The 13731-nt window shown below is 45.6% G+C and overlaps 1 protein-coding gene across 1 annotated transcript in view; it reads right to left on the bottom strand.

Annotated features, from left to right (window-relative positions):
- LOC126253395 (uncharacterized) overlaps window positions 1-12259 on the bottom strand; it is a 164141-nt gene extending 151882 nt beyond the window's left edge. The window contains exon 1 of the mRNA XM_049954737.1: window positions 11968-12259. Coding sequence (XP_049810694.1) covers window positions 11968-12259 — 292 coding nt within the window. The remainder of the gene's footprint in view (window positions 1-11967) is intronic.
- Between the last annotated feature and the right edge of the window lie 1472 nt (window positions 12260-13731).

Genomic DNA, 13731 nt, shown 5'->3' with positions numbered 1-13731 from the left:
GAACTATCACTGACAGTAACACTATGTACAAGTGCAGCACACAATTAAATTCACACCTTTCGACACACAGGAGAACAGCACCAAACACAACACTGACGTAGCACACAGATGACAATGAGCAAAATGGAGGATCTGCCAGGCGCAAGGAGATGAGGAAAAAGGGAAGAACGGAGGGAGGCAAAGAGAGGAGGGGAGATGGATGGGGGGCGCGCCAAAGACAGACGGGGAGGGAAGGACGTGGGAGGGAAAGAGGTGAGGATGGGGTGCAGGGACTCAAAGGGGGGGAAGGAGGAAAATCCGCTCTGAGAGAAGGAGGGGAGAGGAAAATGGGGGCCCTGGTGGGGGGGACAAGACCACATTACAGTTGGAAGGAAAGGTATATGTCACAGCGAAGTTCAACATCTGGGAAAGGGAGGTGCTCGAAATTGCCCCAATGAAGGAGATGGAGGGTGTGGAGGTGGAGAGAGAGAGGGATACAGCGATAGAGGTGCGACAATGGGTGGGAGGTGGAGAGAAAGGAGGAAACCAGGGGGTGGGGGGGATCAAGCCTGCAGACAGTGTAAAGATGTGGAGATTTTGGAGGAAAAGGATGAGGTTGGAGAAGGGGATGAGGTCGTGCAGGAGCTGTGTGGGGGAAGGAAGGCAGATATGGAGGACAAGACGGAGTGCATAGCGTTCGAGAATTTGGAGGGCCTTGTAAAGGCAGGCGGGTGTGGAAATCCAGGTAACACTGGTATAACTGAGGATAGGACAGATGAGGGATATGAGGTGTGGAGGATGGTTGAAGGATGCAATCCCCATGTCCGACCAGACAGGAGTTGCAGGAGGTGGAGGTGGGAATGGGGTTTCTGCTGGATGGTCAGGAGTTGAGGGGCCCAGGTGAAGTGACAGTCGAGGGTGAGGCCAAGGTATCTCAGGGTGGGGGTGAGCTGGATGGTATTACCATAAATGGTGAGGTAGAAATCATGGAGATGGAAGGAGTAGGTGGTGCAGCCTATGATGAACAGAACCATCAAACTCGAGAACTTACATGTACTAGTCGCGTAAGAACGACACTGGATAATAAGAACATGTATACTTATTTACAAGTGAAATTGTTGCCATCAAAACGTGGCAAATACATGTGAATGGAGAGTATGACATTTTCTGCGAGAATAGTGGCTTGTACCATACTTCTACACCACAAAAAATGGTTCAAATGGCTCTGAGCACTATGGGACTCAACTGCTGTGGTTATCAGTCCCCTAGAACTTAGAACTACTTAAACCTAACTAACCTAAGGACATCACACAACACCCAGCCATCACGAGGCAGAGAAAATCCCTGACCCCGCCGGGAATCGAACCCGGGAACCCGGGTGTGGGAAGCGAGAACGCTGCCGCACGACCACGAGATGCGGGCTCTACACCACATTTCAATACGAAAAACTGAACTACTTCCACAACAGAGTGCAGCCCCAACTGATGGTGGACGACTGTAGTTATGCCGCCGACACAGCATTGACTGCTATCTCCATCTGGTGAAAGGAATATGAAAGTTATATCCCAAGTATGCAAGCAGAGACCTAACAGGCTATTGTGCAGCTATGTCAAGTATGGTAGAACCAGCACATAGTGACATGTCACTACAAATTGTGATTCAAGCAGCTTGCCAAACAGCTGAAGTTGCACCTGGACTGTTGACAGCTCGCCACCAACAACTCACCTCCCATCCCAACCACACCAGGCAGTGATTACATTACAGAACACCATCCCACTTCACATCTTTTTTGGAAAACATCGAAACGATTTTGAAACATCGAATATAGTAGTGAACTCAATGAAACGTTGTACCTATAGAAGCTTTTGAAACGAATATTGTACCGATAACAGTGAATTTTGCCGTTTTGGGCCATACCTTTTCACACCAAATACAGTGTTATGATTCTTTGTTAGGTGGATCCTACAAGCTGTTGGTAGGTTGAAAGAACTGGAATAAATGTTGTTCTTACTTTGTCTCCAGAAAGGGCATAAGACGTTTTCCAAAACTAAACTGCTGACTAGTACTAGGTGTAAGGACTTTTGGTTGTATGCATCAACTAGATGATACTTTGGACAATTCATTTCTCATTTCCTCTATAACTTCGATCTCAAAGAATAGGAATAAATATGACATAAGGTAGCACTACCCACTGAATTATCACATTACCCTATTTGCATTTCGACTATAGACCCAAAACCATCACAGATTCAAAGATGATGAACAGTGCTATTTTTGAAGTGGTTGACCACTCTTTTAATCTCCCTCAAGAATCGTACGTATGCACACAATGTGGTAGTGGAATTTTCGAAATTTGTGGTAAGATCTTATGGGACCAAACTGCTGAGGTCATCGCTCCCAAAGCTTACACACTACTAAATCTGACTTAAACTAACTTACGCTAAGGACAAGACAACACACACACCCATGCACGAGGAAGGATTCGAATGTCCGACGCGGGAAGCCGCTCGAACCGCTACAAGACCACCCCCTCCCTCCCCCAAAGTGGAAAGCTCGGAGGTATTTAGCGAAACGTGGAACGTATATCGGATGGAGAGTATTCACTGCAGTTGACAAAAATATTGTCTCCATTGACGTCGAAGTTAAGTGCCATAATGAAATTATCTGGTCGTACATAACAGCTCTAGGTGAAACCAAATTGATTGCCGGATGCTTTCACCGTCCACTCGAAGCTGCTGTGACAGTTCTAGAGTCATTCAAAGAAAACCTATGATCAGTAGCACTTAAACACCCAGATCTTGAAATACTAGTTAGGGGCAACTATAACCTACCGAGTATAGACTGGGATGTTTATAGATTCATTGGGGGGGGGGGGGGGGGGAATTCTGAGGGGAGGGGCTACAGAGACAGACAGTCGTGCGAAGTACTTTTGAATACGTTTTCTGAAAATTGTCTTGACAAACTACTTCGTCAGCCGACACACACTGGAAACATCTTAGACGTAGTAGCTACAAATATGTCCGATGTCATCGATAACGTCTATGCAAAAACGTTGAGTAGTGATCATGATATCACTATAGCGACTATGGTTACGGGAGTTAATAAATCAGCCATAAATTTAGGAGAATGTTTCTGCTAGAAAGGGCAGATAGCCAGTTGTTAGCATCTCATATAGATAGTGAACTGCCATCAGTTAGTTCCAGCAAGACGGACGTAGAGGAATTATTAGCGAAGTTGAAGCAGACTGTAAATCGTGATCTGGAGAGTTAGGTCCCTAGTAACTTGATTAAGGATGGAAAGACCAACCACGGTTTAATAACAGTATCTGGAAAATGCTGGTGATGCAGAGACTGTTGCACTCTCGGTTCATAAGAGAACGCAGAAATGATGACTTGTAAAGCTTAGTAGAGATTCGTGCGTCTTTCAAAAGATCTACACGCGAAGCAAACGACAGTTACGACCGTGATACTTCAGCAAATGACCTAGCAGAGAACCTGAGGAAATTCTGCTCCTATGTAGAATCGCTCGGCGGGTCTAAGGCTTCCATCCAGTCCTTTTTTGAGCAGTCTGTTGTGGCAGTTGCAGATAGCAAAACGAAAGACTAAGTTTCAATTTCGCGTCCAAGAAATCGTTCATACAGGAGAATAGTACAAACTTAGCGTCATTTGACCATCTGACGGACTTCCGTATAGACGACATAGTAATAAGGATCTCCGACGTAAAGAAACAACTGAAAGATTTGAAAGCAAAGAAGTCACCAGGTCCGGATGGAATTCCAGTTCAGTTTTACAAAGACAATGGCCCCTTACGTTGCTTGCATTTATCGCGAATGTACAAATCTTTAACATAATGCAGCTCTTCAGCAACAGTGAATTCTTCAGACAATAAAAAATTCAGCCTTCAGTTGCAAGGTAAAATATTTTTAGTTTACCTAGATTTCGACGCCAATAATGGTATCCTCTTCAGAACCTATAAATTAACCCATACGGACATATATTAAACACTGAAATACATCATCAATCTAATGATTTCATAATAATGAATGTACATGCAGGTACCCAAAACAAACCGGAATAGTATCGCCCTGGGTGGAGCTTGTGAAGTACGCATTTCTGCCGCTAGGCGTGTATAGTGCAACTCACTGACAAGGGAGCCTCCCCATCGCACCCCCCTCAGATTTAGTTCTAAGTTGGCACAGTGGATAGACCTTGAAAAACTGAACACAGATCAATCGAGAAAACAGGAAGAAGTTGTGTGGAACTATGAAAAATATTAGTAAAATGTAAAAACTGCGTAGTCCATGCGAAGATAGGCAACATCACGGGCACTGGAAGGCAAATTGCTCCGTGGTCTCGTGGTCAGCGAGAGCAGCTACGGAATGAGAGGTCCTACGTTCAAGTCTTCCGTCGAGAGAAAATTTTAATTTTTTATTTTCAGTTTATATGACAAACTCTTACGTTTTCATCACTATTTTGGGAGTGATTATCACATCTACAAGAAAACCTAAATCGGGCAAGGTAGAAGAATCTTTTTACCCATTCGCTAAGTGTACAAGTTAGGTGGGTCGACAACATATTCCTGTCATGTGACGCACATGCCGTCACCAGTGTCGTGTAGCATGTATCAGACGTGTTTTCCCGTGGAGGAATCGGTTGACCTATGACCTTGCGATCAAATGTTTTCGGTTCCCATTGGAGAGGCACGTCCTTTCGTCTACTAATCGCACGGTTTTGCGGTGCGGTTGCAAAACACAGACGCTAAACTTATTGCAGTGAACAGAAACGTCAATGAACGAACGGACAGATCATAACTTTGCGAAAATAAAGCAAGTAAAATTTTCTCGGTCTGCAGCTACTCACGCTAACCACAGGACCACGGCGCTGCTGAGCTCGCACTTTCTTTGATGTTGCCTATATTGCCTATGGACTACTCAGTTTGTATATTTTACTAATTTTTTTCACGGTTCCACATAACTTCTTCCTGTTTTCTCGATTGATCTGTGTTCAGTTTTTCAAGGCCTATCCACTGTGCCAACTTATAACTAAATCTGAGGGGGGTGCGATGGGGAGGTTCCCTTGTGAGAGTGCAGTTCCGCCTGTGTTGTCGACCTGGCTTCTTCTGTTCATCTGCAGTTTTGTTGTTGTTACGCTTTTTATGACGGTTAGTTTAAGTGAACGATGTGCAGCTGTGAAATTTTGTTTTCTACTCACTAAAAATGCTCTTGAAACCGTTTTAATGTTGAAAACACCTTACCAAGATGACGCTTTGAGAAAAACTCATGTTTACAAGCGGTTTGCTCGACTAAAAAATGGCAACATGTCGATTGATGTCAAATCTCGTTCTGGACGTCAATCAGCTGTACGAATCGACGAAAATATTGAAAAAATTTAAGAGCTTGTGCTGACAAACCGTCGTCAGGATATTGATCAAGTGTCAGAAATAAGTGGGTTGTCATGGAGGTCGGTTCCGCGTAAAAAAAAGACCAGATTTGTGGCAGACAGGAGACTGGTTCTTGAATCATGACTTCGCACTTGTGCCCACAGATATCTGTGTTAGACAGTTTTTGGCTAAAAATATCATGGTTCTTCTGGCCCACGCATCTTACTCACTTGTCCTGGCTCCGTGCGACCTTTTCGTATTTCCACAGAGGCATGAAAGGGCACCGATTTGACAACATTGAAGAAGTGAGCAAAAAAAAAAAAAAAACGAGAGAGCAGCTGTCTGCCATCTAAAGATGACTACAAAAAAAAAATGTTTCAAACAGTGGAAGAATCTGTGGAACAGATGAATTAACTGTAATGGAGAGCATTTTGAAGGGGATAAGGTAGTTTTGTAATCAGTTTGAAAACAAATTGTTTTTAAATAATAATTCGGTTTTTTTTGGGTAGCCCCTCGTATATATCTAGATTTTTTAATACCTATTAAGAATATATGTCTGAGCTATTGGTAATTTCAGCGTATGGGAGTTATGAGTGCGTGTCATTTGTGTTAATGCACAAGTGTGTTTTTCTGCATCTTTCGTGTTTCCCGTCATTTTAACTGTTGTAACGCAGGCTGTGGCTGTAGTGCTGTCACAACAACATCCTAGCTTTGGGAATCGGAACTTCGGTAGCCCATTTCAGATTAGGTTAGTGAATTGGTAGTATGTGAGCGGTGGCTGTCTGAACTGAGCTGTAACTGGTGCACGGTGGTGGTGTGTCTCCAGGGGGCTTCGCTTTTTAGTAGGGGAACCACAGTGGGAGTGATGGTTATGAACTTTGTGAGCGCAGCATAGAGAACTCCTCCTGGCAAAGTTTTTCTTTTGATAAAGGCTCGTGTTCTTACTAGGCAGCATACAGTTTCGACTTTAACTTATTTAAACAGTACTTCCCTGTGTTTGGTTAAATAAAGACGCAAGTGGAGAGATAGAACATGCAGTGACCATACATCTCTCAGTGAAAAGGGGGTGAGGGGGAAAAATATCTCTAGTAGATCAGATGCCAGGTATGGACCTGCGTAACCATTCTTTGTCTCTAACGTCACGGAACCAGGGCCACTATTCCAGAACCATGATTCTGACAACATAGAGCCTATGCCCTGGTCGTTATATTCGATCGGCATCTTATGTTCCAAGTTACCCGTCTAGGATTCTGACGTAATAGTAGAGCCGCGACAGTATCTCGGATCTGGGCCAATTATACACTGTCGAAATTAGCCCGAGAAATCTAAGCTTTAGTGTTTTCTTGAGAATGTTCCTTAAACATGCAAGGATCACCAGACGGGAGTGATGAATCCAGTCGAACGTGTCTGGGATCGATTGAAACGAGCTGTTTTTGAACGTTGACAACGGCCACTTACTCAGCACGACCTACGCATAATCGCTACTGAAGAGTGGGAAAGTTTGGACAAGAGCTTCTATGGTATGCCAAGATGGATTCAAATTTGTATTCGCGAATGGAACATTCCATAAAGTATTTACGTTGTCCATTGGAGTTGTAAAAAACGTCCCACAGGCAGTAAATGATTTTATTGTTGAGCAAATGTTCGTTTTTTTAATTTGGTGATCTGGAAACATTGCAAATCAATATGTACGCAAGCCTTACAATGATTTTTACGTATTATGTGCCACGAATTTCGAAATAAAGTAATAATGCAAAACCTTTGCTGATGTGTGTATGTGTCTCCCAGACGAGACTTGAAGACGGGAATTACATGCCATCAGTTCCTCTGTAAAGCAGTAATTTTGGGCCAGTGTAATATTAATGCAACGCCTTTCAAAGTTAGTTACTGGTGGTCAGCAAGATGGCGGTGACCGTTAGGGAAACTCCTTGGTTTGAAGCGCACCAAGATGGCAGCAATACGTTAGAGAGACTCCTTGAATTGAAACGCACAAAAAGGGCAGGAATACCTCCCTAGGAAGGATGGTAATTAGGAGCAGCCAGGTAATGGCAACCTAACAAGTCTGTAGAGTTCCTTCCGAACTTGCTTGTATGATGGACAAATCTTTCTGTATGTGTGGTCATTTAGGCCGACCATATAAAATTTTCCTCATCTTAACAGTGGCCGTTTCCTGGACCGAGTTCTGAGATAGGTCTCAGTACGGTCACTCAGGATCACTTTTGTCAGGCCGGCCGGAGTGGCCGAGCGGTTCTGGGCGCTACAGTCTGGAACCGAGCGACCGCTACGGTCGCAGGTTCGAATCCTGTCTCGGGCATGGATGTGTGTGATGTCCTTAGGTTAGTTAGGTTTAACTAGTTCTAAGTTCTAGGCGACTGATGACCTCAGAAGTTAAGTCGGATAGTGCTCAGAGCCATTTGAACCATTTTGAATTTTTGTCAGTGTCTTGATGAAGTCAACACATAGCCTCCATGTCGTCAGCGACCGTGAAAGACTATCTCCTAGTGGGGATCATGTTGGTGAAGTTCTCTCGCTAAGGCCTCGCACCCTTGTAGAATTATCGAGAGCCATGGAAAATAAAGTGGGACGTAAGATATTCGAAGACAACCACGAACCAGCGTCCTCATAACACAACGAGATAGTACGGCCTACAGGCTAGGTAACAGTCAATGTAGTTCCATTATTGCTAGTACTGTATTTCTCTCTCTCTCTCTCTCCCAGTCGTTTCAACCATGTGGTAGCTTCATTCACATAATTTTATGACTTTTGATTTTAACTGATGACTAATCATAGACAAGATTCCGTTTAAACTGCCGGTCGGGCACACAGTTTCAATCTGCCAAAATGTTGAAAACAGTGCTCACTCTGCAGGAGAGGAAGATTCATTATGAGTAGTCGGATGAAATTTGGAAATTGGTGGCAAGGTCTAATGGGACCAAACTACTGAGGTCATCGGTCCCTAAGCTTACGCATTACTTAATCTAACTTAAACTAACGACAACACACACGCTCATGCCCGAGGGAGGACTCGAACCTCCGTCCCCCATTGGAGGTTCGAGTACTCCCCCGCTCATGAGTGTGTGCGCTCATCACCACTTGACAGTTGGCTCTACAGTTGTCGGTCAGCACTGGAAGTCCGTCGGCAATGATCGAGACTCTCGGATATCCAAAGAGGTGCTCTCTATGGGTTCCACGAATGCTCACAGCGGACCACAAGATTCAAAGAAAGGCCATTTCATCTGAATTGTTGGACCTCAAGGATTCTCTACGGGGAACACACTTCGAAAATGACAAGAATGTCAGTCATGCAGTGAAAACATGGCTACGCCCACAGGATAAAAGCTTTCAGCAATAGGGAATAAATGCTCTTCTAAGACGTTTGTGTACGGCCATAGAACATGATGGACACTACGTAGAAAAATAGGAAATGGACAAGAAATGTTAATGTATATTATCAGCAAATTCTGACTTTTAACAATAAATATGTTCTGAGAAAAAACGACACTCATACATTTGTTGCATACGTTGTCTTGACTGTAGCAGTACTCAATTATTAATGTATTGATTAATTAGGTTACAATGTCTTTCCAAACATAGGGGAACAGTGGAGACTGGAAGTCGATTTAATATGTCATTGTCGGGTGCATCAGGTGCGAGGACTGTGTAAAGCTTCATGCCTTTCACACCTGATGCAGCGAAAGAAGAAGAAATGTCACATCTTCAGATAGCGTTACATGCTAGGAAGTGGTACAACAGCCTACTACATAGATAGTTACATTTTCAGATTGATTCAGTTTGGTGTTGGAGAACCTTAGCTTGCTTTTGCTATATTTGTACACTGAAGACCCAAAGAAACTGGTACACTTGCCTAATATCATGTAGGGCCCCCGCGAGCACACAGAAGTGCCGCAACACGACATGGTATGGACTCTACTAATGCCTGAAGTAGTGCTGGAGGGAATTGACACCATGAATCCTGCAGGGCTGTCCACAAAACCGTAAGAGTACGAAGGGGTGGAGATCTCTTCTGAACAGCACGTTGCAAGGCATCCCAGATCTGCTCTATAATGTTCATGTCTGGGGAGTCTTGTGGCCAGCGAAAGTGTTTAAACTCAGAAGAGTGTTCCTGGAGTAACTCTGTAGCAATTCTGGACGAGTGAAGTGTCCCACTGAAATTTCACAAGTCCGTCGGGATGCATAATGGACATGAATGGATGCAGATGATCAGACAGGATGCTTACGTCTGTGTCACCTGTCAGACTCGTGTCTAGACGTATCAGGGGTCCCATATCACTCCAACTGCTTGCGCCCCACACCTTTACAGTCCCCTGTTGACATGCAAGGTCCATGTATTCATGAGGTTGCCTCCATACCCGAACACGTCCATGTGCCCGGTACAATATGAAACGAGACTCGTCCGACCAGGCAACTGGTTTCGAGTCATCAACAGTCCAATGTCGACGTTGACGGGCCCAGGCGAGGCGTAAAGCTTTTTGTCGTGCAGCCATCAAGGGTACAGGAGTGGGCCTTCAGCTCCGAAAGCCCATATCGATGATGTTTCGTTTATGCTGACACTCGCTGATGGCCCAGCATTGAAACCTGCAGCAATTTGCTTAAGGGCTGCACTCCTGTCACGTTGAACGATTCTCTTCAGTCGTCGTTGGTCCCGTTCTTGGAGGATCTTTTTCCGGCAACAGCGATGTCGGAGATTTGATGTTTTACCGGATTCCTGATACTCACGGTACGGTCGTAAGTTGGTCGTACGGGAAAATCCCCACTTCATCGCTTCCTCGGAGATGCTGTGTCTCATCACTCTTGCGCCGACTATAACACTACGTTCCATCTCACTTAAATCTTGATAATCTGCCATTTTAGCAGCAGTAACCGACCTAACAACTGCGCCAGACACTTGTCTCAAGTTGGTTTTGCCGACCGCGGCGCCGTATTCTGCCTGTTACTTATCCCTGTATTGGAATACGCATTCTTATACCAGTTTCTCTGGCGCTTCAGTGTATGTATGTCTAGTCTTCAATTGCCGTGTGTGATATAGCATCCGAGTCACTGTCTGTGTCTGTATCTGTGTTGTTTACTACGTCCTGCTGATCTGACAAATGTGGAGCCTGTCTTGTAGTAGCGTATGGTCTCTCCTGTTGGTATGCCACATGCAATGTAGTGATCGCGATACTCCGTCTGCGATGTTGTTTATAGTGTTTCAGCCATCTTCTCTGTGTATTAACTGTCCTATGTCCTGGTGTTGACAGATGTGAAAATTACCGAACTATCAGTTTAATAAGTCACAGTTGCAAAATACTAACGCGAATTATTTACAGACGGGTGGAAAAACTGGTAGAAGCCGACCTCGGGGAAGATCAGTTTGCATTCCGTAGAAATGTTGGAACACGTGAGGCAATACTGACCCAACGACTTATCTTAGAAGAAAGATTAAGGAAAGGTAAACCTACGTTTCTAGCATTTGTAGACTTAGAGAAAGCTTTTGACAATGTTGACTGGAATACTCTCTTTCAAATTCTAAAGGTGGCAGGGGTAAAACACAGGTAGCTAAAGGCTATTTACAATTTGTACAGAAACCAGATGGCAGTTATAAGAGTTGAGGTGCATGAAAGGGAAGCAGTGGTTGGGAAGGGAGTGAGACAGGATTGTGGCCTATTCCCGATGTTATTCAATCTGTATATTGAGCAAGCAGTAAAGCAAACAAAAGAAAAATTCGGAGTAGGTATTAAAATCCATGGAGAAGAAATAAAAACTTTGAGGTTCGCCGATGACATTGTAATTCTGTCAGAGACAGCAAAGGACTTGGAAGAGCAACTAAACGGAATGGACAGTGTCTTGAAAGGAGGATATAGGATGAACATCAACAAAAGCAAAAGGAGGATAATGGAATGTAGTCGAATTAAGTCGGGTGATGCTGAAGGAATTAGATTAGGAAATGAGACACTTAAAGTAGTAAAGGAGTTTTGCTGTTTGGGGAGCAAAATAACTGATGATGGTCGAAGTAGAGAGGACATAAAATGTAGACTGGGAATGGCAAGGATAGCGTTCCTGAAGAAGAGAAATTTCTTAACATCGAGTATTGATTTAAGTGTCAGGAAGTCGTTTCTGAAAGTATTTGTATGGGTTGTAGCCATGTATGGGAGTGAAACATGGACGATAAATAGAAGCTTTCGAAATGTGGTGCTACAGAAGAATGCTGAAGATTAGATGGGTGGATCACACAACTAGTGAGGAGGTATTGAACAGAATTGGGGAGAAGAGGAGTTTGTGGCACAACTTGACTATAAGAAGGGATCGGTTGGTAGGGCATGTTCTGAGGCATCAAGGGATCACCAATTTAGTACTGGAGGGCAGTGTGGAGGGTAAAATCGTAGAGGGAGACCAAGAGATGAATACACTAACCAGATTCAGAAGGATGTTGGGTGCAGTAGGTACTGGGAGATGAAGAAACTTGCACAGGATGGAGTAGCGTGGAGAGCTGCATCAAACCAGTCTCAGGACTGAAGACCACAACAACAACAGCAACGTCCTGGTTCCCTAAACTCGGTGTTGTAACAATAAAAACAACCGGCGTCGACCTTATACAGTAAGAATGCTTACTAGACGCAGCTGAGAGATGGCGCTGCTGGACAAGCCAGTGGTCGCCAATGGGTGGCAGGCGGGGGCGGTTCCAGAAGAGCAAGCCGGAGGAGCGAGGCGCGTCTCTGAGGTCCGGCGCCCCGCCCCTTAGGACATGAAAGGCGGGGCGGTGTGGGCGCTCAGCCAAGGAGTGCAAGACGCGCACGTGATGCGCCGTAATGCGGCTTGTGATCGGTGGGCCCGAAGGCCGCGGCTGGCCGGCGCCGCGTGCGCGCTGCGCCGCGCCTCCGCCCTGAAATAGACGCCCCGCCATCGGCGTCGGTGTCGTCAGCGCCTTGAGCCGCCGCCGGCGCCACCCCCTGGCACGCGAAAATAAGGGAAGGGAAGGCGCGGCCGAGCAGATGACCGCGTAATTACCGCGCAAGGCCAAGGATGCCGGCCGAGCCTTAGCGCGGCACTCTCTTTGACAGGCGACGCGCTCTGATGCGCTTTGTGCGAAAGGAGGAGTGCCAGTTATGAAGCCGCCTCACAGGACTTATCTGGGGTCCGCCGCCGGTGAAAAGAGGTGGAAGGAATACTGCTCCCGAGGAGCGGTGGAGGAGCCAGGCACCTCGCTAAAAACTGCTCGCATCGACCAGCAAAGAATGAAGACGGCCTGCAGCAATGTACTGCTACAAGACGGAATTTTCCCATCATCCTCGTCTTGTAATATGAAAGTAATTCGTTAGATCACCTGAAATTCACATGTTGTTGTTGTTGATGATGTGGTCTTCAAATGGGTTCAAATGGCCATAAGCACTATGGGACTTAACATCTGAGGTCATCAGTCCCCTAGAACTTAGTGTGGTGTCACCGCCAGACACCACACTTGCTAGGTGGTAGCTTAAATCGGCCGCGGTCCATTAGTACATGTCGGACCCGCGTGTCGCCACGGTCAGGATCGCAGACCGAGCGCCACCACATGGCAGGTCTAGAGAGACGTACTAGCACTCGCCCCAGTTGTACGACGACGTTGCTAGCGACTACACTGACGAAGCCTTGCTCTCATTTGCCGAGAGACAGTTAGAATAGCCTTCAGCTAAGTTAATGGCTACGACCTAGCAAGGCGCCATTTGTACCATTGCATGTACCTCAAGATAGTCTCACTTGTATCATCAAGATTGCTGTATACCAAAGGACGATATAAAAGTTAAGTGTTCTAGTAGCTACGTTCTTTTCTTTATCACATTCATTAGGAATCCTGTTCCAGACTTAACGCCATACGGTGTGAGTTGACGCGTGCCCTTTCGGCTACTTCACTGTGGACTGGCTGCCTTAACAGTCCACTACACTTAGAACTACTTAAACCTGCCGGCCGAAGTGGGCGTGCGGTTCTAGGCGCTACAGTCTGGAGCCGAGCGACAGCTACGGTTGCAGGTTCGAGTCCTGCCTCGGGCATGGATGTGTGTGATGTCCTTCGGTTAGTTAGGTTTAATTAGTTCTAAGTTCTAGGCGACTGATGACCTCAGAAGTTAAGTCGCATAGTGCTCCGAGCCATTTGAACCATTTTGAACTACTTAAACCTAAGGACATCACACACATCCATGCCCGAGGCAGGATTCGAACCTGCGACCGTAGAGGTCGTGCGGCTCCAGACTGTAGGGCCTAGAACCGCTCGGTCACACCAGCCGGCGATGTGGTCTTCGGTCTCAAGACTTGTCTGATGTACATCATTGATGGTTACAATGCTGTTTTTATGCTGTGCTTGTGCCCTTACGATATAATGCTCTTCAGGCATGCATGCAT

Source organism: Schistocerca nitens, chromosome 1, assembly GCF_023898315.1.
Source record: "Schistocerca nitens isolate TAMUIC-IGC-003100 chromosome 1, iqSchNite1.1, whole genome shotgun sequence".
Lineage (NCBI taxonomy): Eukaryota > Metazoa > Arthropoda > Insecta > Orthoptera > Acrididae > Schistocerca > Schistocerca nitens.
This window is presented reverse-complemented; position numbering and strand designations above follow the sequence as displayed.